This window comes from Meriones unguiculatus, chromosome 5 (assembly GCF_030254825.1).
Source record: "Meriones unguiculatus strain TT.TT164.6M chromosome 5, Bangor_MerUng_6.1, whole genome shotgun sequence".
NCBI classification, from domain to species: domain Eukaryota; kingdom Metazoa; phylum Chordata; class Mammalia; order Rodentia; family Muridae; genus Meriones; species Meriones unguiculatus.
In genome coordinates, this window is record NC_083353.1 from 106,236,962 (window position 1) to 106,263,678 (window position 26,717).

A 26,717-nucleotide genomic window follows, 5' to 3' on the forward strand; every position below is an offset into this window, starting at 1 on the left:
GTGTAAGACGGGGTAGGGCAGGGAGAAGCCCTCTGGGCTGGCTTTCCAATATACTGTTGCTGTTGATAACATTTTCCCCTCATTTCTCTCTCAGTCTTTTTGTTGTTGCTGTGTCATCTCTCAGGACTGTCTTGAGAGGATAATTTTCTGCCATTTGGGCTTCTTTACCAGGTTGTGGTTGAACAATGGTTAATAATATTCTGCGATTTATTTTCCCCAAATGTGTTTTCTTACACTTAGTCACATTAAAACTCCTCTGCCACTTTTCTGCCCACGTGCACATCTTCGTTCAGTTTACCCCTAATCAGCTTGGCATTTTAATCCCTGGAAATGCTGAATGCCATCTGCAAACTTGGCAGTTTCCCCATGCACTCTCTTCCAAATCATTTATACGAATGTTGACTAAGCTGTCATGCCACTTGCTCTATCTAATCAGTGCCTTCCTTGCAATGTTTGATCCAATGACTTGATCACAGAATTAATGATACAAAACCAACTCCTGAACGCTGCATTTACCCAGGCCTGTGCCAGTGTCTTTCTGTTCTTAAGCTTTTATTCCTAAACCAAATGTCCACAACATAAATTTGCCCATGTACTGAAATTCATTTTATTAAAGTACAAATTTGAGTTAATAATCTCTTCACCGACATAAGGCTCAGCCTGACTATCTTTTTTAATTAAATTTTTATTTTTTATATTAATTACAGTTTATTCTCTTTGTATCCCAGCTGTAGTGCCCTCCCTCCCTCTTTTCCTCCCTATCCCACCGTCCCTCCCTCATCTCCTCTCATTCCCCTCTCCAAGTCCACGGATATGGGAGGTCCCATCTGACCCTAGCTTATCAGGTCTCATCAGGAATGGCTGCATTGTCTTCCTTTGTGACCTGGCAAGGCTACTCCCCCCTTGGGGGTGGGGTGGTCAAAGAGCCTGCCACTGAATTCATGTCAGAGACAGTCTCTGTTCCCCTTACTAGGGAACCCACTTGGATACTGAGGTTCCATGGGCTACATCTGAGCAGACGTTCTAGGTTATATCCATGCATGGTTCTTGGTTGGAATAGCAGTCTCAAAAAAGACCCCTGTGCCCAGATATTTGGGTTCTGTTTCTCTCCTTGTAGAATTCCTGTCCTTTCCAAGTCCCACTATCTCCCCCTTCTTTCATAGGATTCCCTGAATTCTGCCCAAAGTTTGGTTAAGAGTTTCAGTATCTGCTTTGATACCCTGCTGGGTAGAGTTTTTCAGAGGCCCTCTGTGGTAGGCTCCTATCCTGTTTCCCGTTTTCTCCTTCTTCCAGTGTCCATCCTGTTTGTCTTTCTGAGTGAAGATTGATCATCTTACCCAGGGATTCCTTCTTGCTTAGCTTCCTTAGGTGTACAGATTTTAGTATGTTTATCCTATATCCTATGTATCTAGTATCCACTTAGAAGTGAGTATATACCATGTGTGTCTTTCTGCTTCTGGGATACCTCATTCAGGATGATCTTTTCTAGATCCCACCATTTATCTGCAAATTTCATGATTTCCTTGTTTTTAATTCCAGCCTGACTATCTTAAGGTTCATGTGTGGTCTCTGTTCCAGGACATTCCCAGTGGCACTTTCTTTCATCTCATTAAATCCTGTTTTCAGTGCTAATTTTGTATCCCAGGTAGGCTCTCAAGTTGCCAGGCCTAAAACAACTGATTGAGTTGCCGAGTAAGCGCTGTGAAATAACGGTGGGTTTGTCAAGTGTCACTCTGACATTACGTTCTGAGGTCTGGCATAACATACGCTTTCAGATGCCCTTGATCCCCGATTCAGTCCCTCAGTCTCAAAGTGATTTCACTGATCTTGGGCTCTCTTGACCATGTCACCTCACTGATTAAAATCTTTGAGAGTATTTTTTTTAAGTAGTTGGGAAAACTTGAACATCGACTCGGTAGAGATGTTAATAAAATCATTCATTTTGTTCATGAGATGATATAGTCATATACCTGAAAAGATTACTAATTATCCTAGACTAGCAAATCATGAAAACAAGAAAGCAGATTCAGGACAGAAGGAGCAGAGGGGTGGTTTCTGGTTGGGATGATGAAAAAGTTGTGGAAATAGATAATGGGGCATTTACACAGCACAGTGAGTGTACATAATGCAATTAAATTGTACGGTTAATATGGAAAGTTTATGTATATTATACTACAATAAAATTAAATCATTAGCCGGGTGCGGTGGCACGTGCCTTTGATCCCAGCACCCTGTGGAGGCAGGAGCATAAAGAGTTAAAGGCCAGCTTGTGCCATCTGAAACACTGTCTAGCAAATGAACAAGCATAAGCCACAGCCTCAGCAACAAAAATGTGAAGGTCCAGCAAAATACTGTTGAATTTTGAGGCTAAACGTTTCCACAGTAATATATATATATGTATATATATATATATATTTATTTATTGGGGGTTGGACAGAGAGATCAGTAGTTAGGAGCACTTGCTGCTCTTGCAGAGGGTGGAACTTTGGTTTTCACATCAGGCTGTTCACAACTGCCTGTAACTCCAGGTCCAAAGGGATCCAACTCCTTTTCTGGCCTCCTTCAGTGCTGTGTGCATGGGTGTGTGCTCGCACACACATACACATACACACACACGCACAGAGCTAGCCCTTAAGTCTCACATACTCAGCCTGACATTTGAGGGCTCATTTCTCTCATAAGCCAAAGTCGTTGTATTCCTGCAGTAGCTCAAGGCTCCAGGCCATTGCCTTCATATTTCAATTCGTGTCTTCCTCATCTCTCTTCTCTAATAGCAGAACCGGAACTGCTCTTTTGCTTGAGTTCCCTTGGTGCCTATTTGTGCTTCTGTGGCTTATTTCCTACACCACCATTTTGTATGGTTGTTTTGTCTCCTCACTTACCCATGGGAGGAAACCCATTTATGTGCCTTGAGTGTTAAGAAAACTTTCTGAGCTACACAAACCTTTTGTTTTGATGTAGTTGTTGTGATTGTGTACTTTAAGAAGACTGAAAAGTGGAAGCATGGCTGTTAGTTATAGATCTTCAGACTTGTAGGGAACCTTAGCAGTCACTCCTGGTTATTGATCTTGTGTAGGAGTTTTTATTTACCTGGCAATTGCTAGTTCCCCACCACTCACACCACACTTCCTACTGGCTAGTCAGCAAATGCTTGCTGAGATTACTGACATGCCACAGTGCCTGGCCCCCTTTTTAAGTGCATGTTGAGGAGTGTTATGTCTCTAGTGTGGGATCTCTGCAGATGTATGTGTTTTAGAAGAATTGATTAATTAATGGCTCAGTGGGTAAAGGTGCTTGCCATCAAACTTGATGACATAAGTTGGATCCTCATTAGGTGGAAGGACAGAACTGACTCTGAAGGCTGACCTCTGACCTACTCATTCAGGCTTGTAGACATATGATCCCTGCCTCAATCCCAGCCTCACAATAAATAAATTTAAAGAAAGAAATATTTAAAACAAACAACAAAATCCTAATGCTGTTGTTCTGTTGTGCTTGGGATGGAGCCCAGGGCCTTGACCAGGTCAGATAAGCCTTCTGCCCTCAAGCAGCTCTTCCACAACCAGGGGTGATGGGGAAGGGGGAAATAGTGTCTGTGGGTTACCAAGAAATAAGCTAAAATGCAAGACACATCTGTCCAGCAGGTGGCAGCAGGAGCTCACAAACGCAGTAGAACAGGCAGGCAGGCTGGCTTGGCCTCACATGTGTGGGCGTGAGTGTGTGTGTGTGTGTGTGTGTGTGTGTGTGTGTGTGTGTGTGTGTGTAAACAGGAATCCTGTATTTCCAGTTTTTCAAATTCTTTTTAAGACTTGAAGTGCTTGGTCAAAAGAAGAAGTCACTGAGAGGCAGAAACAAGCACTTTGTTAGAGATAAATGTCTGGACCAGTGTTGGGCATCTCTTAATCCGGGGCTATTTCCAAAGCCCCAGGAAAGTCTACAGATGCCATGTTAGCAGCTATTGCCAGTTTAAAGTTTGCCCTTTGTGCACAATTCAGTCATCCGGGGAGGGTTTACATAAGGCTTCTTCTCAGCCCCTATCTGCCACTGTACATAGCGTTTGAGAGCATGTTTTTCTTGTGTGGAAGGTTCAGAACAAAGGAGCATGAGAGTCTGGGCCTGGCACATATGAAGAGAGACACGTAGGCTTGCAGAGACAGTCTCGTCCTCTCAGTCCCTAGGATGGCTCCTGGTCCACCACACCCAGCATCTTCAGCAAGTCAGCAGCTCCTGATTGTGAGCCTGCTAAGTGAGAGATCGAGGAAGGATCTGGACATTTAAGGCACGTGATTATAATTGCACAGGCCTAAGTTCAGAACACGCAGTCACACAACGTTAAATCCAAACTGTTCTGGAAAATCCAGGATTTACACAGGGCATGATCTGAAGCGATGGTGTGTGCCTGGGGCAGGCATCCGACTTTATTAGACACCTGACTTTGAAAGGTGGCATCAGCCACTGGTGCTATGAGCCAAGTGTCAAGAACAGACAATACCTATGGTAAAAGTCTCTCAGATGAGGAAATCACATTGGTTACATTAATGCAAACAACATTTGCTGTGTTTTCTAACAGTAATTCACATTTCCATAGTATTTCAGAGATTCAGAACATTTCATCTGATTCCATTTCCTTTTAAAATTTTATTTTTATGAATATATGTTAATTATATATAATAATGACTTTTGTTATAAAATTTTCACACATGTGCATGTGTTCTGACCATATTCACACACCAATTACTCTCTCTTGTCTCATTTCTTTTTTTTAATTTTATTTTATTTTTCTTTTTAGTTACATTTTGTTAACTCTGTGTCCCAGCTGTATCCCGCTCCCTCATTCCCTCCCCAACCCCACCCTCCCTCCCTGGTCTCTTCCCTGCCCCTTTCCATGTCCACTGATAGGGGAGGACCTCCTCCCCTTTCATTTGACCCTGTTTTATCAAGTATCTTCAGGGCTGGCTGCAAAGTCCTCCTCTGTGGCCTAACATTGTCTCATTTCCATACCCATCATTCTCTCCTAGCATCTGCTGGTCAGATATTATTAAATATGATAAAATACATAAAATATTTAGTGTTTGGTTCTCAGCAAGTCTTTACTGCTAATTATTAAATTTGTCATTAGCTCTTCCACCCACATTTGTTTTGTTTTGAGATAAAGTCTTAATATGTTGCCCAGGTTGGTTTCAAAGTTCTGGGCTCAAGCCATCTTCCTATCCATCATGCACCACTAAAGATATAATTTTCCTTGAATAACAAAGTTATAGCTAGATGCCTCTGTTCATTTTAGCAATAAGGGGAGATGGTTTATTACCTGGTCCATTAAGGAAGCTGCAAGCCGTTAAACTCACATGGCTCCTCAGCTGCTAGGCTTATTAAGAACTTGTTACAATAGGGGGAAATTGACAATGCAGGCACCACAGATATTTTTAGTCTGTGCTGCAAGGATGTACATCTAGGGTTCTGTTTAGGATTGAGCACAAGGGTATGAATCTGGATTACTTTATAAGATTGTCAGTCACAAAGTCCTTGCTAATTGTCTACTCTGTTGCTATCTTATACAAGGCATAGTATGGGAAAACCAAGGCAGGTGAAACATATTTCCCAAACTTTCAAACAGGAAGTATGATATAATCCTTTCCTTGGGTGGGAAGCAGTTTGATAATTCTGCAAGAGGCTGAGTTTATTTCTTGCATCAGGAATTCAACAAAAATCATTTTTTCCGTGTCTGTATATTAACATGTAAACCATGTAGCTAGCACCAGTGAAGCAAAGACTTCAGTGTAGACTATAGATATCTACTATAAAAATGGAACATAGAGATCTACTCACTAGTAAACACCCATTAAGTCACCGTGTAGAGCATTTCATGTAGCTACAGGGATCCCACTGCTGTGTGCTAAAAATCCTATCACTGAGATACGCTCTTGAGTGAGAGAAAAATTAAGGCTCAAAAAGTTTTCTTAGCAAGATGCTGTATGAGTGTGTTTAGAGCATACAGTTAGGTCTACACCCCCACCCCACTAGAAGGGGATGCTGGCAAATGATACTGGGCTTGTACTTGATAAGAGGTGAATGGAAAAATAGAACATTTACAAGCTGGGTGTGGGGCATGCCTTTAATCCCAGCACTCAGGGAGGCATAGGCAGGCGGATCTCTGAGTTTGAGTCTAGCCTGGTCTACAGATTGAGCCCAGGACATGCAACTACCCTGTCTCGAAAAACAAAACAAAACAAAACAAAACAAAAACCCACACACAAAAACAAAAAAGAAACATTAACATTTTTATTCTTTTATTTTGTTTTGAAAATAGATTGAATATAAATATAGTAATATAAACAACTTTGTTATCATTTATTTAAATGTAGGATCCTTCCCAAAGGTCACACAGCCACAAAAGGATGCAGCCAGCACTCACCCCAGAGTGAGGCTGCAGAGCCTGCCTTTTGGATCCCAGCACACTGCTTCCTGTTCCCTATTAACCTCAGGAGGTGTTTCTGTCATTTGCTAGCAAGTTATGGAATTTATTCCATGAAGTTTTTTTTTTTTCTTCTAGAAAACAAATCAGAATGTCCAAAGGCCAGTTGCTTCATGAATGTGCTCATCTAGAAGAGGGATCTGTGCCTTGCCTGCTGCCATCTTTATGGTGATAACATAAAGTGACTCGGCCAGGAAACACAAACTAAGATTTCCAACAGGACAAATTACCTTAAGGAAAAGGCATTAGGATAGCTTGTAAGGTTGGGGTGGAGGAAAGGCATTAAAATAGTTCCATTAGCCAATTTGGTCAATGGGCAGGTGCAGGAAGTGGCAGATAAACCCAGCCAAGATCTATAAATACATCCCGGTATCACTTATCAAAACCTACAAAATAAGTAAGCAAGTTAGAAAACTTGGCAGCATGTGAGCATGTAGATTCAAACTCCGTTCTCAGCTTAACTCCTGACGTTTTCTGTAAGCCAGCACAGTGCTGAACTGCTTGGGGTTTCAGTTTCCCCAGCAGTCCGATGGACAGGAAGCATTCTCTCTCTTCGCTCCTTCACAGAGCTTGAGAAACTAGTATGTCAAAGAACATACTAATCTTCACACAGAATGAACGTTATTGTTGATGTCTCTTGGGCTAATCTTACAGAAAAGCTATTTGATACACAAAGGTAGGAAGAAGCATCAAGATAGCAGTGTAGGCATACAACCAAAGAAAAGCCATGTCATGGATCATTTATTTTAGTTCCTCCTTGTTATAATCATGGGAACAGACTGACAGAGTCCGGTATCTGCAGAGCAATGACAGAACCATGCAGACAAATGTCAGGAGAGTGGCATGTGCTTCAGTGCCCCTGCCTGAGGGGCATGCTAGACTGTGCATGTTGATCAGGGTCCTGGAAGCAAGCTGATGTGAAACTTAGGAAGGAATTAGGGCAGAGGTGGGGGGTTGGATTTAGTAATCCAGCTCCAGGATGGCCCAGTGCCTCAGAGGAGCAATTTCAGGGTGTCCAGGGACTTGGATAGCACAAATGACAACTTCCTAGAACGGTCTGTTCCAGAATCCATAGAGCAAAGGAAATAGCCTGGCCTCATCCTGAGTAAGTTGACAGGAACCAGGATAGGAAGTATTTGTGGTGGGACAAGTGCTTATAGCATCATTAAATCTCCTGAATGGAAGAAAAAAAATGAGGAAAAAAAATCGGGCAGCACATGTGGTAATTCAGTTTCCACAGTGTGGGAGAGTGGGAAGAGCATATCGGCAGAGGAAGATGGTGCTGTGTGGCATGGGGACACTGCACTCAGGGTCCTTTGCGACTGTGTCACTAACTTGCCAAATGGCCTTAGAAATGTCATTTTTGTCCCTGTAAATCTTTATTTCTTTATTCCTTTTGCTTTGATTTCAGCTTTTAAAAAAATAAAATAGACTCTTCTCTCAGACAGTACATCCCAACTACAGTTTCCACCCACCTCCACTCTTCCCAGTTCCCTCTCACCTCCCTTCCCCCCTAGATCCACTCCTCCTCTATCTCCCATCAAAAAAGAGCAGGCCTCCAAGAAACAACCACCAAACACAACAAAACACAATACAATAAGGCAAGGCAATAAGCCCTCACACCAAAGCTGGACAAGGCAACCAAACAGGAGGAAAAGAATCCCAAGAGTAGGCAAAAGAGTCAAAGACACACCTGCTCCCACAGTTAGGAGTCCCCCAAAACACCAAGTTCACAGCCACATGAAAACAGAGGACCTGGTACAGATTCACGCAGGCCCCATGCCTGCCACTTTCAGTCTCTGTGAGCTCCCATGATCCCTGCATAGTTGATTCAGTGGGCCATGTTCTCCTGGTGGCCTCCATTCCCTCTTCCTCCTACATTCTTTCTTCCCCCTCTTCTGAGGGATTCCTCAAGTTCCAAGGGTAGAGACCTAAAGAAAACCTCCAATTACACTCCTCAAGTTTGGCCATGGGTCTCCCATCTGCTGCTGGAGGAAGCCTCTCTGATGATGACCAGAGGGCCACTGATCTCTGAGTGTAGCAGAAAACCATTAGGAATTATTTTATTATTATTTTTTTAAGACATCATTTTTGGTTCTACCAGAAGGTCTCTGGGCTATCCTGTCTCTGATTTTTGGCCATTCAAGCAGTGTTGAACATGGACTCCCTCTTGTCAAGTGGGCCTCAAGTTAAATTAGATATTGGTTAGCCATTCCCACAAGTTCTGTGCCATGATTGCCCCAGCACATCTCGCAGGCAGGACAGATTGTAGGTCAAAGGTTTTGTGGTTAGTTTGATGTCCATGTTTCTCTTTCTGTAGCCTGCAGCATACCTTCGTACCCCAAAGATATTAGAATGTAGGGGTGAAGACTCCACGCAGGCACAGTTTAGCCTCTCCACATTCACTGAGCTGTGTGCATGTCGTCCTCTGCAATGGGACAGTTTGCAGAGAGCAACCCTCTGTCCTAGCATCAGCTTGGGTTGTTTGGGGATCTCCGCAGGACACCCCTCCACAGCCAACAACTCAACTGAATGCAACCCAGCCCATAGGGATTTCTTTTAAATCCTAAAAGTCCACAAGTGGGTGACAGTTCTAAATTGACAAGAAAACCTCAGAAGTGTGTAAGATTGACCTAGTCTTTACCAAGTGAACAATACAGAGAAAATTACTATTTCTAGATGTATATGTGTGTGTATGTGTGTGTGTGTGTGTGTGTGTGTGTGTGTGTGTGTAATACAGGGGATTTCATCATAAAATGATAAAACAGTTGAAAATGAAAGGGTACTGTGGATTATTTTGCAGGTGGGTAAACTGGGGCTAAAAGAACCGAAGTGGCTTGCTTGGGACTTTAAATAAGACAATCCAAAGCAAATGAAGAGCCAGAGTCAAAGTCTCCCAACTCTCAGCCTGGAGTTCATCTGCCATAGTCCTCTTACTGCAGAGATTACATGTATGAGTTCACACACTTACTTGCACAAAACTAATTGGTGTGCTCTCTTCCCTTTCTCTAGGGCCAAGTGCTTTCGGGGTAAAAAAGTCCTTGGAGATTATGACATCAAAGTGGAACAGGTAATCCAGCATGAAGCCTCACATTCCCTCTGTCGTCCCAGAGTGAACCATCTAGTCCTGTCCAGGGTCACTCACTGTATTCTCAGCTCTGCATCTCCTGTCCTAGGGTTCTTCACTTCCTCAACTCTTAACAGTTCAGATGTTGGGTTCAGAGACAAATGTGGTTCTCAATAGCCTTTTGCAGTGTAGGGTTTCCCAGCTGCCGAGGAAGCCTTAGAGGAGCGTCTTCCTAGGCTACTGGCCACACCCCATGATCCTGGAGGCAGTGTATATAATTCTGGGTGGGCACATGCCTTCTCTTCATTGTCTGCCTACTCTGACCCTGAGGCTACACTTCAGAGGGAACCTACAAGAAGAACACCCCCTTGTTTTTAAGGGAGACTTGAAAGGCTGTTTTGTTTTTTCATTTGTTTGTTTACCTTCCTTTGCCTCTTGCTCCCTGGTAATATAAAATTAGGTCCTTTGTAGGGAGGAGATGTCCTGTTTAAATAACTTATTTTTTGTTTAATAACAGAAGTTATTCTCATCTCTGTGTTAGGATTTACAGAATAATTGGATACTTTTTCTACTTATTACTACTTTTATGTATGTATGTATGTATGTATGTATTTATTTTTACAGCATGATCTCACTAAGTGGCTCTGGCTGTCCTAGAACTTGATACAGACACATAGAAATCAGCCTACCTCTGCCTCCAGAGTGCAAGGAGTAAAGGGATACACCACCATGCCCAGACTATATTCCATTCTTAAAACAGCTTGTTAGATATTCTAAATTGATAAAAAGCTATCCCTGCATTCTAGACTGAAGAAACAGAAACCCAGGCAAGGCAGGTTCCTCATTTGACATGCTGTGTCAAGGACAAGGGAGACGGAAACCCAGTAGCTGAACCCAGAACCCAGTGCTTTCATACAGAGACTGAGAAAGGAGCTGCTTTTCCTGGTCACATGCTCTCTCTGTAGAGAGGCTCAAAGGATACTGAGCTGCGAGTCAGAAGACACAGTGGTAGGTGTAGAAAGTCAGGAGGTTTAAGTGATTTTCTCCTTTGCTAGATGGGATGGCTATCTCCAGCACCTGATTCAAAGGGTTTCCTTGAGTGTTGGGTGAAATCTAATGGAGGTGAGAACACGTGGAAATGAAATAAATTCCTGGTGTCATGGCTGCTGCTGTGTGCGGAGGACTGAGACTCACTTCTGTACTGTTACTCTCCAGGCGGAATTTTCAGAGCTTAACCTGGTGGCCCACGCAGATGGAACCTATGCAGTGGACATGCAGGTGCTCCGGAATGGCACAAAGGTTGTTCGGTAAGGGCCTTTCTGACCTTGAGGTTGCTGTCACCTCTGAATTGATGTGGTGGCTTCAAAGTCAACTTGAGGTAGTCACACTGTGTGTTGCATGGAAGTACTAGTGAAGGCAGCTCTTAGTCCAGCATTAGAGAAAGCTACTCTAAGGCTCACAGTCTCACGTAGAGGTGACCGGATTCTGTTAGGACTGCTGTCTATCCTCAAGTCGGTGTGGGTTTGTGCTTTTATCACTCTGAATGGTTCTCCTGAAAAGCAGGCTCCATTGCTTTCTTAAACACACACTCTTCCTATTCATGCTGATTTGCTTAACATCGCTCAGAGCTGGTGGCAAAGCCCTGAGCTGGACGCATGTTCCTTTGACACTCATCCCTGTATATCTCTCTTTATTCCTCATTCCCAACAACTCATGTGTGTGACGGGAAAATCTACTACTGGAATAGGCATTGCAGAACACTTCCATTCCGGGTGGTGTTCTGAGCACCTAAGCCTGGGATGTTCATGTATCCACAGCAGTTCTTTCAGGGAAGGGTCGAGAATTCCAGATGGGAGAAATAGTTTCCATTCTTCCCAGAACTTAATATTGCTTTAGGTTTTCTCTTGTTTGAGGAAGGTCCCTACATCATTCTCTTCCTTACCTCACTCACAGGACCCTGACCCCTCAGAGTGTCCAACAGGATCTGGGTCAGGGGCAGGAAAGGCCAAACTGGGTGTGCCAATAGGAAAATGGGCTTGCCCATTCTGAAATCTGAAGAAGAACATAGGAAAAGCAGATGCCCACTTAGGTGTGAAATGAGCTTAGGTAGATCCTACAGCAGGAGAGACAGGCTTCTCCATCCACGGGTTGAATGTGTCATGAGATACACACTTAAGCAGATAGTGACAGAAGGTCCAGCAGCAGGACTCCAGGACAGGTGCCAATGTGGGAACTCAGATTTTTTTTTTCTTTAATTGGCATATAGGGTTGGGATTTGATGTTAGGGATACAGCTGTTCTTCAGTGTCCAACAGGAAGGGCCTACTCGGGGTATCTGGGCCTCATATGAGATCAGAGTACCCTAAGCAGATGTTACGCCATCTTGGTAGTGACTCTTTGAATGACTGAAGAAAGCTCCTTTAACCCTCACTACTAGAGGAGATCTCTGAGCTGGGTTGGGCTGGATCTGTCTGTAGGTGGGGGTTGGACGGGTGCCTGGGCAGTGGACCAGGTAGGTCATTGTACATGGTGTCAAATGCTGAGCTGCAGAGCCTTGAGGGTAGATGCTGCCACAAACTGTTTTTCTGGGAAGGTCTCTAAAGCTAGGGCACGAAGACAGGCAACCTAGTCCTCTAAAGCAGCTATGGCTAGGAGCTTTGCTGGCTAGAGGTGATACCAGGGGAGCTTTTCCACGCATGGGAACATTCCGTACTCTCAGTGCTTCCTGCATTCCCGTTGCTCAACCTCAGCTCTGCAAAAAATATTTGCACCCCTCCCTAGCGTCCGTTTTGGAAGAATAACATTGGGAAGTTTGGCATCTACCCTCAGCCAGGCTAGCTCCTTGCTCTCCTGGGGTCTGATGAGGGCATTGGCTATTTTAAGGATCAGCCTTAAAGAATTGAGTGGTACTTTAAGACCAGAGATCTGGTAGTAATGTGGTCTTCCAGAACCTGATCTGAGCACTAACCCTGGAACTACAGGCACTTCAGGCTGACACACTACTCTATGAGGACAGAGAAAAATCTCTTTCACTTAAGGTATGGGGGCCTAAAAGTCTCTTCCCTCCTTCAAGTATTCGTATGCCAGAAAAAGACAGCATTTAGTCCAAAGGAATGAGAGAGATTCAGAAACATAGTCCTCAGATCTCCTTTGGAAAGTGCCATGGTACTTCACTACCCTATCCGGAAAGGAGTAATAATAACACAAGGGCCATGGACCAGCTGGTCATTGACATCTCTTCTCTTGTCTTAGGCTTTGGAAATGCGTCACTTGAAGTATTTGTTAATGGAAACCTGCCTCTGCATTCTTACCAGGTCCTTCAGACCAGACTTTGTACTCATCCGACAGCATGCATTTGGCATGGCGGAGAACGAGGACTTCCGCCACCTGATCATTGGCATGCAGTACGCAGGCCTCCCAAGCATCAACTCACTGGAGTCCATTTACAACTTCTGTGACAAGCCATGGGTGGTAAGGCACCCTTCCTACCCCGAACCCAGAGTACCTCCAGCACTCCACTAATAGCCCTGACTGAGAAGATCTGAGAGGCTTGTCGGCCGGGAGGCTGGGTGGGGCAGGCCATCATAGCAGTGGACCACCACATGTCATGGGCTGCACACTTTTGCTTCGGAGTTGACCTTTGACCTCTCTGTCATGCTGCACAAAGATCCTATGATGAAATCCTTACAGGTCTGTAGGTCTTTCCTTGACCAGGGGGTTCGGTGGTGAAAGTGCTTGCCTCTTGCCTCTTAAAATGGGCAAACTATTGGAAAAGCCGAAAGCTAACAGAGAGATCTAATTCAGAAGGGTATTAGAGACAGAGCTCTGCCAGTACTTCAATAAACCCAGAGTCAGATTCATCTGCACCCACATGAGTTAAACAGTTGATATGAAATGAAAGTCTCCCTTGAGATAGTCAAGTCTTACCCCCTTGTGGGAGAAAAAAGAAAATGAGGAGCATAAAACCTCTCTCTGTATGGTGCCATTCTCTGAGATTATTCAATGTAATATCATTTAATCTTCACGATAAGCTTACTGGGGAGGTATTATTATTTTCACTTTGTACAGAGAAATAAGACCCAGGAAGGATTAAGCCACTTGCCAAACTTACAGAGCCAGGATTTCTGTAAGTCACACTGCCTCTCACACAGAGTGGAGAAGAGCTGCCTTGGTCTCTTCTTCCCTAGCCAGTCTAGAAGCTTTGGAGGGCCGTGGAAACTTTCAGGCCGAGAAAGTGTTGAAGGAATGAAGCATGGAGAGCGAGGCTGCTAGCTCTGCTGCCCCAGGCTGGCTGCCTCTAATCATATTCTCCTCATCTTCTTGTTTTTTTAATAATCAAATTTCACACTCGCTAGGTTGCCAAGGTCCAGCAGGCTCATTGTGACATTTCTGAACCGTAACCCTCTTCGCTCTGGGAGCTGGGGGGTTTCTGTAACCACACAAGCCCATTGACTCTGCTGTTGACTTTTTCCCCCCCACACTTAAATGGTCAGCTTTCCTGTCCCGTGGATTCCAGAGAGACCTTCCAGTGTAGGAGGAAGAGATGTGGACAAGCAGGAGGCGGTCTGAGAGCTGCTGGTTAAGGAGGGGCTGGGTGACTGAGCTTGGCTTGCAGCTTTTCCCTGTGCGTGGCCTGTGACATTTGGAATCCTACTGTGCTGGAGAAATGGGCTAAAAGGGTGGTGTGATTTGAGTGTTCTGCCTGTCTCAGAAAGCACATGTGAGGTATCTATCAAATATCATTCCTGGGAAGCTCCCATTTCTCCTCAGTCACATGACTTTTCTCCTGAAATCCGTCCTAACCCACCCCATCCCCACTTCCTGTCAGAATTCTGTTCTCTCATAACTACACAGGGCAACGCCACTGGTGTCAGCTTTTACTGAGTGATTTAATGATGTAGCCCTGTGTTTCCAGTTTCTGTGTCTATGAACTGTGATTAATAGTAAACGCCATTACTCTGCCAATGTGGTTATTATAGTTCCCTGATACTGAGACCCCCCAAAGAAAATGGTCCTGTATTTTTTTTCTAAACTGTGGTAAAGGTTAGAGAAGGGAGGAACAGAGAGATCCCTCATGGGATCTGGGATCTGGTGAGGGGTCATATTCTCACCCATTCATAAACCCAGCACATTGCCTTTGGCGTCGCATGGGAACAACAGGGCTTCCTGGCCACATACCAAATTCTCCCTGTAGTCTCACTTAGCAGCTGCCACACAAATGACATTTCACGTGTTGTTCTCAGCTTGTCTGTAGAAGTGGACACATTTAATGACAGTAAGGGGCGTGTTCCTCTGATAGGAGCACTCTGGCTCATGTTTTCTGTATTTCTTACTGTGGGTGCTCTTGATGTGAGGAGAGCCATCCAGTGGGCTAGAGAAGGCTGTGCCTTGCACCAGAATGACTCAGAGCGATGACTCTGCTGTCCCCAAAACTGGCCAGGCTAGCTGTGGGTTTTCTGTTAGTGAAAGCAATGGTACAGAGAAAGCAAGAGCAATGCTACCATCTCTGATTGCTCTGGATGTATCTGAATTCTGGGTTACTTGGAGATTGATGGACCTGGGTTAAACTATTTAATGTCTAGGAGAGATAGGGACAACATATTATTCAAATAGAACCCAAAACCCCATTTCTTCAATGAATTCTTTCTTGAGTCATTTGATAAGTGGTTTAAATAAGCATCTTCCTGTTCATTGCCAATACCACACCAGCTCTCAGATTCATTTTTAAGTCTGCATAGAGGAAATAGTCCTTATCAGATATTACCTTTGTTTAATTGGTAACTGTGTACTTGGGACTTAATCTGAGTTTCCAGGGAGGCAGAGGTTTGATGCCAAGCCTAGTACATTAATCAGACAGGGAATGGAGTTGGGAGGGCAGAGTGAGCTCTCAGGGACCCAAATGGAGCCTGGGAACTGGCTGTCATTTTAGACTTGGCTGTCCCAGGCCCCTGGGAGTCTGCCGGAGGCCTTCCTGGCATCTGTATGATTGTCTGTGTAACTCACCCACACATGGGGAAGATAGGGCCCCACATGTCTTGGTGCCATGCCAGAGTGTGGGCTGCAGCAGGACAGAGGTCTCTAGGCAGAGCTGGCATCAGTTCCCTGGGGATGCTGGAGAGCTTTAGAAGCCTAGGCAGAAAAGAAATCCTGCCAGGTCCAGGTGGGCAAATTGGTCTGAAGGTCATGTGGAGTGGTAGGAAGGATTGGTGAATGAAGAAGAGGGCTGGGGGTCAGTTTTGATAGCCAGAGAAAACTGAAGAAGCCATGGGTGAGAAGCAAACAAAGACCAACGAGGGATGCAGTGGGCAAGGAATAATGAAACCTGGGCACTCTCCCAGAGCGGTTCTCAATACCAGGTGAGCTCTGAGGCTTCCTTAGCCTCAGTGTCCTCACAGATAAATCAGGAGACCTGGAATGGAGGCTGTCTGAAGTCTCTCCAAACAAGAAAGTGTTGGAGACTGAGTCCTAAAGGAAGTCTTAGAACTCCAAATTTACTAGTTCCACGCTACTGAAGACTGTGGCCCGGAAAGGCTCCTGTTTTTCCATATTTTAAGCAAATACTCGGCACAGAAAGACCATGATCTAATGGAAGAGTTTGGGAAAAATGCAATAAAAGATGTTCTTCTTGATGCAGTGTGAGAAGCTGATGGGACTGACCCTTCTCTGCTCACTTCTGAAGAGGGGGTCTGTAAAGGAGGAGCCTTTTGTCCAAAGGCTACTAGCGAGTTAAGAGGAAAACACCAGAAGACTCTGCTTTGTTAACAACTCTCCTACATCATGCACATGCTAACATCCCTTACAGAGAATGAGACCTAAACTTTGTAAAAAGGTCCTAGCTTTCCTGTCTCTGACAAGTAGAGGGCGACTTTGCCAACAGCTTTCCCTAGTATCTCATCGAGCTATCAGTGGTTTGGAGCCTGAACTGGTCCCACCAGAGAAAGGATGCTAGATTCCCCCTGGTGTCAATGCACTGCAGTTGGTGTTGTGGGATCCCTGTGGGCTAGGTGGGGACGTCCTGTTTCCTGTGAGAAGAGCATGTAGAATTTGAAAAGTAGGTACTCGGAGGACTGAATGAAGAATCCGGCAGTGAACCTGGCCCAAGAGTGTGACCTCGGGCAGGGGGTCACTCTGATTTTAGTTTCTTTGTTTTTGAAAGTCAAGGATTCTGGATGTGCACCAGAAGCCTTCTAGCCCCAATGCTGGATATTCAAACCTAGACTTTTCTCATTTTACCACATGTAAAGGGTTGAGCAAGTTCAGTCCTTGTAAGTCCAGTAAGCCAGTGCCAGGAAGGTGGATGTGTGTGTCTCACCACTGGCCCTCCACTCTATCCGAAGAACAGCCTCCTTCACGACACGTCCTGCGCAGACACTTCCGGGTCTGTAGAGCTCACGGGGGAAAGTTATCATTTATTTCTTTGTCTGGCCTGTTACATCTTCAGCTTTATTTTGCTCATTACTCAGAAGTGCATGTGTTTGGAGTTAAGAGACTCATGTTTCAATGCTAGTTTCACCTCTTTTCAATCCTATTATTAATTGTTTTTCTTGACACAAGATTTTACCATGTAGCCCAATACCATGTCCTAGAGCTCAGTCTGTAGCCCAGGCTGGCCTCCTGCTTCTACTGATGCTGAGATGACAGATAGGCACCACTTTTCTACCCCCAGTTCTGTGATTCAAGTGAAATTCCCTATTCCTTCTCATCCATGCCAATTTGAAAAAATAATTATGTAGCAGCCATTAAAATTAAGTAGGCCATCAGTGAATACTAGCTTTCTCTTTGCCCAACTAAAGCATCTGTTCTTGAATACAAGTTGCGTGTACCTTGTCTTTCTTGGTATCAGCAATGCCTTCTACCGAGAGAATGCCTCTGTTTATTTGATAAACTGATGTTTTGTCTGTTTCAGGAGTTGAAGATACACTGAAATTCTTTCTTGTCTTTGCAGTTTGCTCAAATGGTGTCCATCTTCAAGACACTGGGAGGGGAGAAATTTCCACTCATCGAGCAGACTTACTACCCCAACCATCGAGAGATGGTAGGTGACTCCCTGCTGTTCCTACTCTTAACCACACGGTGACTCCAGAGGTCTGTCAAGAGCCTCAGCACCTCAGGCCCACCGCTCCAGGCAGCCATGGAGCTGCTTAGAGCAGCAGAGGTAGCTAGATTCCAGCCGACAGCTTTTTGTTTTCCAGTTCTGGTGACAGAGTAAAGAAAAGCAGAAACACGAGGGCATTTTAATCTGTGAACCAAGAGTCAGAAGGTCTCATAATTTTGAGTGTTTCTTTAGCTTAGCCATGTGCCACTGGGCGTGTGATATCCCTCACCGCATGCCAGGTGACCAGGATACAGCATACACACGATTTCAGAGAGACTCCTCAAGTGATAGATTTGAAGCCTCCTGAGATAAAAGCTGTTGCCTCTGTTATTCTTCACTAAACTTCTATTTCCTTGGCCACCTCCAAATTGTGACAGGGCACAAGGACTCTTATGCCTTCTCTGAATTCACCCCCGGAGGTCAGAAGGAAAAGAAAAATGATTGGTTGAAAGCTATGAAGATGTTTCATACTAAGCAACCTAGAGGTTACTTTTCCATCCCCACAGCCTCTACCCAAGGATGGTGTGGAGCATCACTGGATGATCCCAGTTGGAGATGTCACTGCCAGAGCCTTCCAAGTGCTGTGTTCTGGGACAGGGATCATGTTTGGCCCCCTCCCATTCCCTCCTCCATCACTGGATTTAAATCCACCACCTTCTTCCAGTATAGCACACGTAGCCCTGCTCACCATCTGACTATATATCAAAAATGCAAAACAGTCCTGAGCTGTCAAAAAGAACTGATAACCTCTATCATCTTTTCCAGAGCTTCCCCAGGAAAAAGTTTTGGGATGTTGAGCTACATGATTTAATAAACCGTAGAGGCCATTGTCAGTGTTTTTCCACTTAGACAAAGCCTGAAGACTTTCAGAGGCAGAGGAGCCTTCAGGGACTGGCAGCTAGAGTCCAAGACACAGTGGTAAGGGGACTGAGCTGAAGGGTGGAGACACTCTCAGGATCTCAGCTGGCTTTTTCCTGCCCTAATGTTTAACAGGGAGCAGCTGAAGACACGTCAAGGAACTTAAAGGTGTGTTCCCCACTAGCATCTTGTCCCCAGAGGGTCTTTGTGTTATCCCCCTCTCACCCTCTACTGAAATGTGGCCTCAGGGAAAGATCGTGATCTGGGCTCACTTTTGTTGTTGTTTTTGTTTAAAAATAAAGTTCTAAAGTAGGAACAAAGACGTTAACACCTAAAGGAGGCTGAAGAGAAGTCCCTGGTCACCAGTAGAAGGCAACAGAGATATTTAACCTAAGAGAAAATACTTGTTCTAGTATGTAAGTCTTTTTCTTGTCCAAAGATATGTGCCAACTGGGCCAGACTTTCTGCCAGCAATAGTATCAGGGACTTGCAGGATACTGAGAAAGAGTGGGCTCTTCAGCTCTTACTGTGTCCTTCAAGCAGAGGAGAATGTGTCAGAGGATAAGGCTAAGTTAAGACAGTGGGAGTAGAGGATATGGAGCTTTACTGCAGTCTTTTTGGCATCCAGCCCACTCGGGATACAGTCAGCCCACCATCCATAGCGCACATCGCAAGTTTGTGCCATTTCATGACAATCACAGCTTCTCCTTTATCATGAGTTAAGAAAAGCCAGTTAAACAGAGCCAGAATAAAAACTTTCAGTAATCGGTGGAAACTAGACTAACAAGGTTTGGGAGACAGGGGAGAGGGGCTGAGGGCAAGGCAGATAAATCACACTACCTTCCCAGCCCTTGACAAGCTGTGAGCTGGAGATGCGACATAAGCTGTCACATGCTCCACAGCCTCCATTTTGCTGGCCAGGCCATCCACTTGTCACTTCTCATTGTCTGGCAGCAGCATGGCAGGCGGTAGTAGTCAGAGAGCCACTGGCTCGGTCTTCAGAACTCTTTGAAGGATATGGTCACTGGTCCCTACTAGGGCTGGATGATGTCAGCATACTCCTTCCGGAGGTGTAGGTGGCCCCGGTACCAGCTACAGATGCCATCAACGTGCTTCATGCAGACATAATGCTGGGCCTGGTACCCATAGAGCTTCCGTTCCAGCAGCCAGTCTGTCCAGAGACACTCATTGGGGGCTGAGATGGTACAAGGCACCGCATAGCAAGTGGTGATCTAGTCATGATCATACAATATCAAAGTGAACAGCATGTCCTCTCTCCGTTGCTGCCTGTCACACCCCTATGTCCTCACTTCCATCCCAGCTGCTTTTGTCTTCTCCCTGTCCCAAGCTTCCTCCTGAGTGCCCTCCTCCCCATCTCTTTGATGGGACTTATTCCGCCATGACTGTAAATACTCTCCAGAGCTTTTATTTCTTTACCTCAAAACAAAAATCTTAGTTTTTCTCAAATTTGTTATAGACTAAATTAAAATTTGAAAATTAATTATTTAAATGCCTGGAAAAGAGTACTTTGTCCATCTTTCTATGCTCCCTTTTCTTATTTTTTTTAAGACAATGTCTTAGTATGTTGCCCATGCTGGCCTCAAACTTAGATTCCTCTTCCTTCCTCAGTCTCTCAAGTACTGCTACCACAGGAGCATACCACACACCTGGCTTAGATTTTCTTTTAGCATCATTTCAGTCTGCTTTATATGATTGCTGGGGTCCCACCCAAAGTGTAAGTACTTTGAGGTAAGGTACTGTGGACTCTGCTTTCCCATCCCCAACTTCCATGGCACAACTTACGTACAGGAAATGAGTACATGTATGTGAAGTAATACATGAAGGATGAGACCATGGGCTCTAAACTTGTCCCTCACCCACAGAAGACCTTGGAAATGGACATCCCCTTACTTGGCAGCCACAGTTCTGGTGATAGTGATGATTTAGGCTCTCCCTCTGCACCAGAGACAGGTCCTCCCAGGGTTCAATGTAGTTGCACAGATGGATGAAGACTTTTCCATCACCAAGAATCTGGCCTTTGTAGAAAGAGAGAAGGAATCCAGTTAGGAGACAGTGCTCCTAGGGGTCCCAGTCATTAAAGAGTCCAAAAGAGCAACTTGTAATGGCCTTTCTTTTCCTTCCTTCTTCCTTTCTCTCTTTTTCTTACCTCTTTTTCTCTCTCCCTCTCTCTCTCTCTGTCTCTCTGTGTGTATGTGTGTGTGTGTGTGTGTGTGAGCACACTGAAATTATGCCCTATGTATTCTAAACAAACACTATACAACACAGAGAAAACTCCAGTCTCAAATGGTTTTCTGACAGCAGTGACAATGTAGCACTCAAGGAGTGGACCAGACAAATCCCTATAACCTTTAAAGCAAAGACTAGTGCATGGTGTCTGCACATGGCAGAATTATGAGATCTGCTGAAGGTCTGTTTCTTTAGCATGAAGCAAAAAGAAGGTAGGATTTAAAGTCAGGCTGGAGCTTGTCAAATCTGGTGGTACATGCCTGTATCCTTAGCCCGCAGGAGGCTGAGGCAAGAGGATCAAAAGCTTGAGGTCAGCCTGGGCTACACAGCAAGACCCTTTCTTAGAGAAACAAACAAAAGGTACAAGTAAAACACCAAACAACAAAATGACTGACTCTAGGGTTGGGATTGTAGATCAGTAATAGTGCATTTGCTTAGCTTGGGAGTGGGCCTGAGCTAGATCCCTAGCAGGGGTGGGGGGCAGACTCCTCCTTTTATGTACTAGCAGCTGTAACCTTTCGGATGGAGGATGGGAATGTAAAGCTGTTGCAGAGATTAAATGAGAGAATGTAGATAGAGTTCTCAGTACAGTTGTAGGCTCACACCAAACCAAAGATGTCTACCCCTTTTCAGTATACACACTGGCCTCTCTTGCCCCACTGAGAGCTGTCTTGGTGAGTATTTCCCCGTAAGAGAGGGCCTTTTTTTTTTTTTTTTTTAATTTATCAAGTTTCTTCCAGTCTTTCATAGGTCTTTTTCTTAAACAGCCCGGAAGTTGTGAGCCCCCATGTGGGGGCTGGAAATTGAACTGTGTTCTTTAAAGGAGCAGCTGGTGCTCTTAACCCCGAACCACCTCACCAGCCCCATAGATCTTTTTCAATACATCTTTTTCTCAAAGCCATCCCTCTAGAACTTGGACACTCAACCATTTACTCACTAAGCAGCTGCTATAACCTAATACCAGATGAAGAAATCAATATGACAGGATCTCTGCCCCTTAGGAGGGTAGACAGAAAAGTCAGCATAGGTTGCTGGGCTGTAATTGCCCAGATAGAAGGATAAGGGAAAGCATGATTCTCTCCAAGTGCAGAAGAGGGTGGACAAAGGAAGCTGCCTTGAAGAAATGAGTGGGAATTCACTGTCACACAAGTGCGAGAGCCTCTGGACACTGGGACTGTCTTGCACAAAAGCAGGACAACCACACACCCTGCAACTACCCTGTTCCTTTCAGCTCTTGGGGAGAAAGAGGCATGGTACTATGTCACTGACAAGTGACAAAGAAAAAGCTACAATGGTGTTCTGGTCACAGTGTTCTGGTCACAGAGGACTTTTATCTATCAATGAAGGGACCATTGGCTTTTTTTTTTTTTTTTTTTGAGTTAGGTTTTTCTCATGTGTCCCCACCCTTGGTTATTCTTGATCCACTTGAGGACAGAAACATCATGTTCTCTCTTTCCTGATATGCTTCAGAGTCTCAGTGAGGGTAAGACATACAAAGTGGGTACTTAGGAAAGGGGTGAGGCATCAAGAGGTGTAAAGGAACTGGTCTGCTTCTGAGGGAACTAGAGGATACCATGGCACGCCCTGTCTCTGCAGAGGCTGCCCAGGGCAGTGTAATCCCACATCTTCAGAGCCACGCCCCTTTCATTGTATCCTCTGGTTCTGTCACTCTTCAAGAGAGACATGTCTGGACTGTGAACTCATTGAGGACTGTGACCTATTCCTGAGTCTCCGTTTTCCTGCCCAAGGCCTGGCAGTATGTATTCATCCACTGGCTCCACAGATAACTCCTCCCTCTCCTCCCTGTGAGCTGTGATTTTCATTTTCCTTGCTTTCTTCATTATTGACTTATCCCATCTGTAGACCATATTAGAGCCCACTAAGGCAGTGACACTTCCCTGTGGGTTCACAGCCACACCAGCACCTCTTTTCCTGAATCCCAGAATACTTTACCATTGTATCCATTTATCCCCAGATCATATTCTTGGGTGTATTGGGTAGGTGGCTCATTTACTGTTCTATCCCAACCAGTTCAGTATGGAGGAGGCTGGCCCAGCCCCAGGTTCACAGGGGTGAAACTGTTAAGAGTCAGGCTTGTGCACAGGGCAGCAATAAACACACAGAGAACACTTTCCAGAAATGTATTTGGGCTCAAAATGCCAAAAAAAAAAAAAAAAATCTTTTACCAACTAAAACTTTCAAAATGGAATTAGCTGTCCTAGATGGGTAGAACAGCCTGTCCTTAAAGTAGTGAAGCAGTGGCCGAGATCACGGTAGCAGGGACTCCTGGTTGAAAGGGAGTTTCACTGCTCCTCCCAACTAAGAGGCTGTGGTCACTGTCACAACTCTGTTTAGCCCCTTAACTTACCAGTCAAAAGATACTGCTTCTGGCTATTGGTTTCTAGTTTCACACCACAGAGAGAAGAGTCAAACGGTGTGTAGACATACTGAACATCCTTGGCCTTCTCGAACCCTTTAAACATCTGAAAGGCAGTTATGGAAGAGCAGCACCGGGTTAAAGGATGCTCATTTCTTTCCAAACATTAAACAAAAGTCTAATTCAGGTTTGGTACACAGATGACCTTGCTGGTTGGTGTGTGTGTGTGTGTGTGTGTGTGTGTGTGTAGATGGATGGATGGATGGGTTTGTGTATGTCTAAACCTTGACTTACTCCAGGGAAATGAGAAAGTCCCATAGTCAGAGAACTGTAGAATAGAATAGACAGTGAGTTCCCACCTTAAAACAGTCACTTGACTCCCATGAGCCCTGTGCATACCAGCTCATACAGTTCTAACTCTAGCACCATCATAAGGAGACCTCAGCCCATTGCCTGATTTTCACTGGGTTCATCCCTCCCTGAACACACACCCCATCCCTCCATCAGCCCATCACGGCTCAGTCCCTGTCTGCCCCCATGTACCTTTATCTGTTTGATTTCATACCGGATCATTTTTTGAGTGTCAGCAGGGTCTTCACTGGCAGGAACTACCTTCTCACTGGATATTTTGGCCCGGATTACTGCACAGAAAAAGGGGAACTTCAGCACTGGGAGTATGCCATCTGAGATATGGATGATCTAGGGTCCTCTGAGTCCAGGGAATTCTTGTTTCGAGTGTTTGTGGTTCTCAGCAGTATAGTACATATGAGAAAAGGGACTTGGAATTTATCCTGGAGTTGTTGCCAGCTTTAAACCCTTCAGACTGTGTTCCTTTGGCCTTTTAACCTATTGGTTTCCAAAAGCTTCATAGTTCTTGATAGCCCTGGATGTAGTGACCAGAGCGTAGGAGGCCCTTCAAGGCAACTGGTGTGCGACTCATCTATCGATACATCTTAGAACTTCATAACTCACCTAAAAGTGACAGTAACAAACATTTATCGAATTTGTAAATGTCTCAGTTCTCCACTGAGGAAGTTTATCTCTCTCCATCTTATCAAAAACTGTTTGGTTGGTTGGTTGGTTGGTTGGATGGTTGTTTTTTTACTTCTTTCCCCCACCCTGAGCATTGAAGACTGAACCTAAAGCCTCATTCATGAAAAGCAACTGCTGTATCATGGAGCTACAGCCCCCCCAGCCCTGGAAAATCTGTTTAAAAGTTCTTCCTCTCTTCCTGACGTTACACTAGGCAGGAGAGTCCTTATCCTGCAAAAGTCTAATCTAGTGGAGAACACCTTATAAAAACCAGCAAAACCCATCACAAAAGGAGGATTAACAAGGAATCAAGAAGCCTTCAGAAAATTAAGGGTGAATAATAGTTTGCCAGGAATTTAAAAGTATGAAAGAAGGGTATTCAGGAAGGGGTCAAGAAAGGACAAAAGGTGTGTGTCCTGTGGGGGCACATTGGCAACTTCAACTGCAGGCAGGGAGACAGGTGTTATAATGCAAATGCTCACCCCTTTCTCCCCCACCCCCACCCCCAAGAGTTCTAAAAACTACTAGATACAGCTAACTTCCATCAAGCTGAGCTGACAGAACTACCCTGGAGATCCATGATGGAATATTTATGCTCCTTACAGATCAGGCTTTGCACTTCCAAAGTCAATAAAGCATAGCCATTTCTGACCTGTCAGCTGCAGCAGGAGGCACCCCTACATGGTCTGAACTCCACCCCTTCCCTCAGACTCCAGGTCAGAAACTCTGGCCAATACCAGCTTTCCCACAGGCAACCCAGCTGTGGTCCTCAAGGGTCAGGACTCACCTAGAGCTGAGTGGCAGACGTGCTGCTGGGGGTGCGCAGGCGCGCAGCTGCACGCCTCACCCAGCCCGGGTAGCCGCAGCAACGCCAGCAGCCGCAGCACCAGCGCCCAGCTCAGCACAGCCAGGGGACTCCAGGGCATGACACTGCAGAGCCCCAGCTGAGCTCCTGGGGTCTGCCAGTCTTAACAAACAGCCCCTCCAGGACTCCTCCAGAATGCCTCGTGCAGTCTCAGTCTTTATGAGGTGGCTTTAGGGCCAATCCCGCCCCCATGGGCTCCTCCCTCCTTTGGCACCAGGCCACCCAGAGCCGCAGGACCCAAGGCCCTCCTGACCAGACCAACAGACCCCAGCAATGAGAGAGAAGCCTGCAGATTCTGAAAGAGGCAGCAGCCTGGAAGTGGAGGAAGACTTAGGAGCAGCGTTAGTCGCGAGAGAAAAGCAAAGACCAGTGAAGAGAGAAGAAGGCGGAAAGATGAGGGACTGTGACTCCGGCACTAAGAGCAAGTGAGGAGAGGCACAGACACAGGCCAAGTCAGAGGCAGACAGAATTACAACAGGCAAAAGAGACAGTGACAGAGGAGGACGGACCCCTCGCTGAGCTGCATACTGGGAATGAGACAAGCTACTCAGGGCTTCTTTCAGCCTCAGGAAGTGTTTTCAATGCCCTATTTATGAGGCTCCAAAGCAACAGCAAACAGTCAGGGAACAGGACAGAGAAAGTTGGGGTGTGTGTGTGTGTGTGTCTTGGCGCTGTCAGCTGGGGGATGGGGGGGTGGGGAAGGATGCGAGAAAGTAGCCAGTGCTTTAAAACCCTTTCTAACAGCCAGAGCCTTAGACTCTACACGGAGTTTGGGGCAGTTCTTTCCACGGAGTTTAAAACACGGGGTGTACTGTAGCTGAGGGCGAAATTTGGACCTCAGAGCTCCTACTGCACATCCTAGCCCTCGGGACACTGCCATGTTGCAGAAGGCGGAGCCGCTTAGCAAACAAGCCAGGCATTCGGGTCATTGTGACTCAAGCCTTGTCCACTGTTTGTCAGCAAAGTGCTCCAAGAATTTGAATGAAAAGAAGCTTGCGGAATGACTGCCGGGGGAGGATAGGAGGCTGGGTCTTGATTCTAACTACCACTGCCACCGTCAGTGATCTTTGTGTCTCTGGGCCCCAATTTTTTTTTTCTCCATAAAATAGGACCAAATTACATTTCTCTCTCCCTCTCTTCATTTTGCATCCCAGAATACCAAACCCACATTTCTGATCACAGCTGTACTCGTGGAGCTCTGAGTTCACATTATGCAATCTGACTTGTCCCTACCATTGATAGCTAGCTATCCGCTGTAGAAGACATCAGGTAGACGGGAGAGGAGAAGTTTAAAAGGAAAGAAACGGGACGAGAACGAAGTCAGACAGAGGCAGGTGGCTCAGGAGGTGTTGCTTGGAGGGCTCTTGAAAGCATCAGCCCGGTGTTGTCACTTGGCACATGTGAAGGCTCAGAGGCCCGGTGCCATGAAGTGACTTGCAGAAGGTCAGTGACAAAGAAAACTGGAACCGTCACCACCTGGCGTGAGGTGTCCAGTGCTCCCCTACACCGGCATGGCACTATGCTCCTTCCGCCCGAATTTTGTTGTGGCTCAAAACCCTGCCTTTGGAGGATCCTTCTCCCTTGAAGTCTTACTCCTCCTCTGACAAAACAGGGCTACTTTGAGAAAGAGTTATACTTTCTTAAGGATGTCTCCCAAGGGTAAACTTACCAAATTCTTATGTCATCTCTTCTAAATCCTGTGTTT

At 45.4% G+C, this 26,717-nt stretch overlaps 2 protein-coding genes across 3 annotated transcripts in view; one reads left to right on the forward strand and one right to left on the reverse strand.

The window, feature by feature from the left end:
- The window catches only part of Syn2 (synapsin II), a 127,834-nt gene that overhangs the window by 74,336 nt on the left and 26,781 nt on the right, over nt 1–26,717 (forward strand). The window contains exons 2-5 of the mRNA XM_060383965.1: nt 9,485–9,542; nt 10,755–10,846; nt 12,853–13,009; nt 17,484–17,573. Coding sequence (XP_060239948.1) covers nt 9,485–9,542; nt 10,755–10,846; nt 12,853–13,009; nt 17,484–17,573 — 397 coding nt within the window. The remainder of the gene's footprint in view (nt 1–9,484; nt 9,543–10,754; nt 10,847–12,852; nt 13,010–17,483; nt 17,574–26,717) is intronic.
- Timp4 (TIMP metallopeptidase inhibitor 4) lies at nt 19,079–25,539 on the reverse strand. 2 transcript variants are annotated; one of them, XM_021641003.2, is made up of 5 exons: nt 24,935–25,531; nt 23,659–23,756; nt 23,107–23,221; nt 20,403–20,527; nt 19,079–19,723 (listed from the first exon to the last, which is right to left on the reverse strand). In XM_021641003.2, exons 1-5 carry the CDS (start codon nt 25,071–25,073, stop codon nt 19,526–19,528), a joined length of 675 nt encoding a protein of 224 aa, XP_021496678.1. In that variant the 5' UTR covers nt 25,074–25,531; the 3' UTR covers nt 19,079–19,525. The 2 variants fall into 2 exon arrangements, with proteins under 2 accessions (XP_021496678.1, XP_060239949.1); XM_060383966.1 differs by having other exon boundaries at nt 19,606–19,705; nt 20,404–20,527; nt 24,935–25,539.

Excerpts from the sequence above, each read along its gene's own strand:
- Timp4 (XM_021641003.2), bottom strand. The coding sequence starts at position 25,073 with ATGCCCTGGAGTCCCCTGGCTGTGCTGAGCTGGGCGCTGGTGCTGCGG. Across the intron at positions 23,757-24,934 it reads CGTCTGCCACTCAGCTCTAG|TAATCCGGGCCAAAATATCC; the intron begins GTGAGTCCTGAC and ends TTTTCTGTGCAG. Across the intron at positions 23,222-23,658 it reads ATGAAATCAAACAGATAAAG|ATGTTTAAAGGGTTCGAGAA; the intron begins GTACATGGGGGC and ends ACTGCCTTTCAG.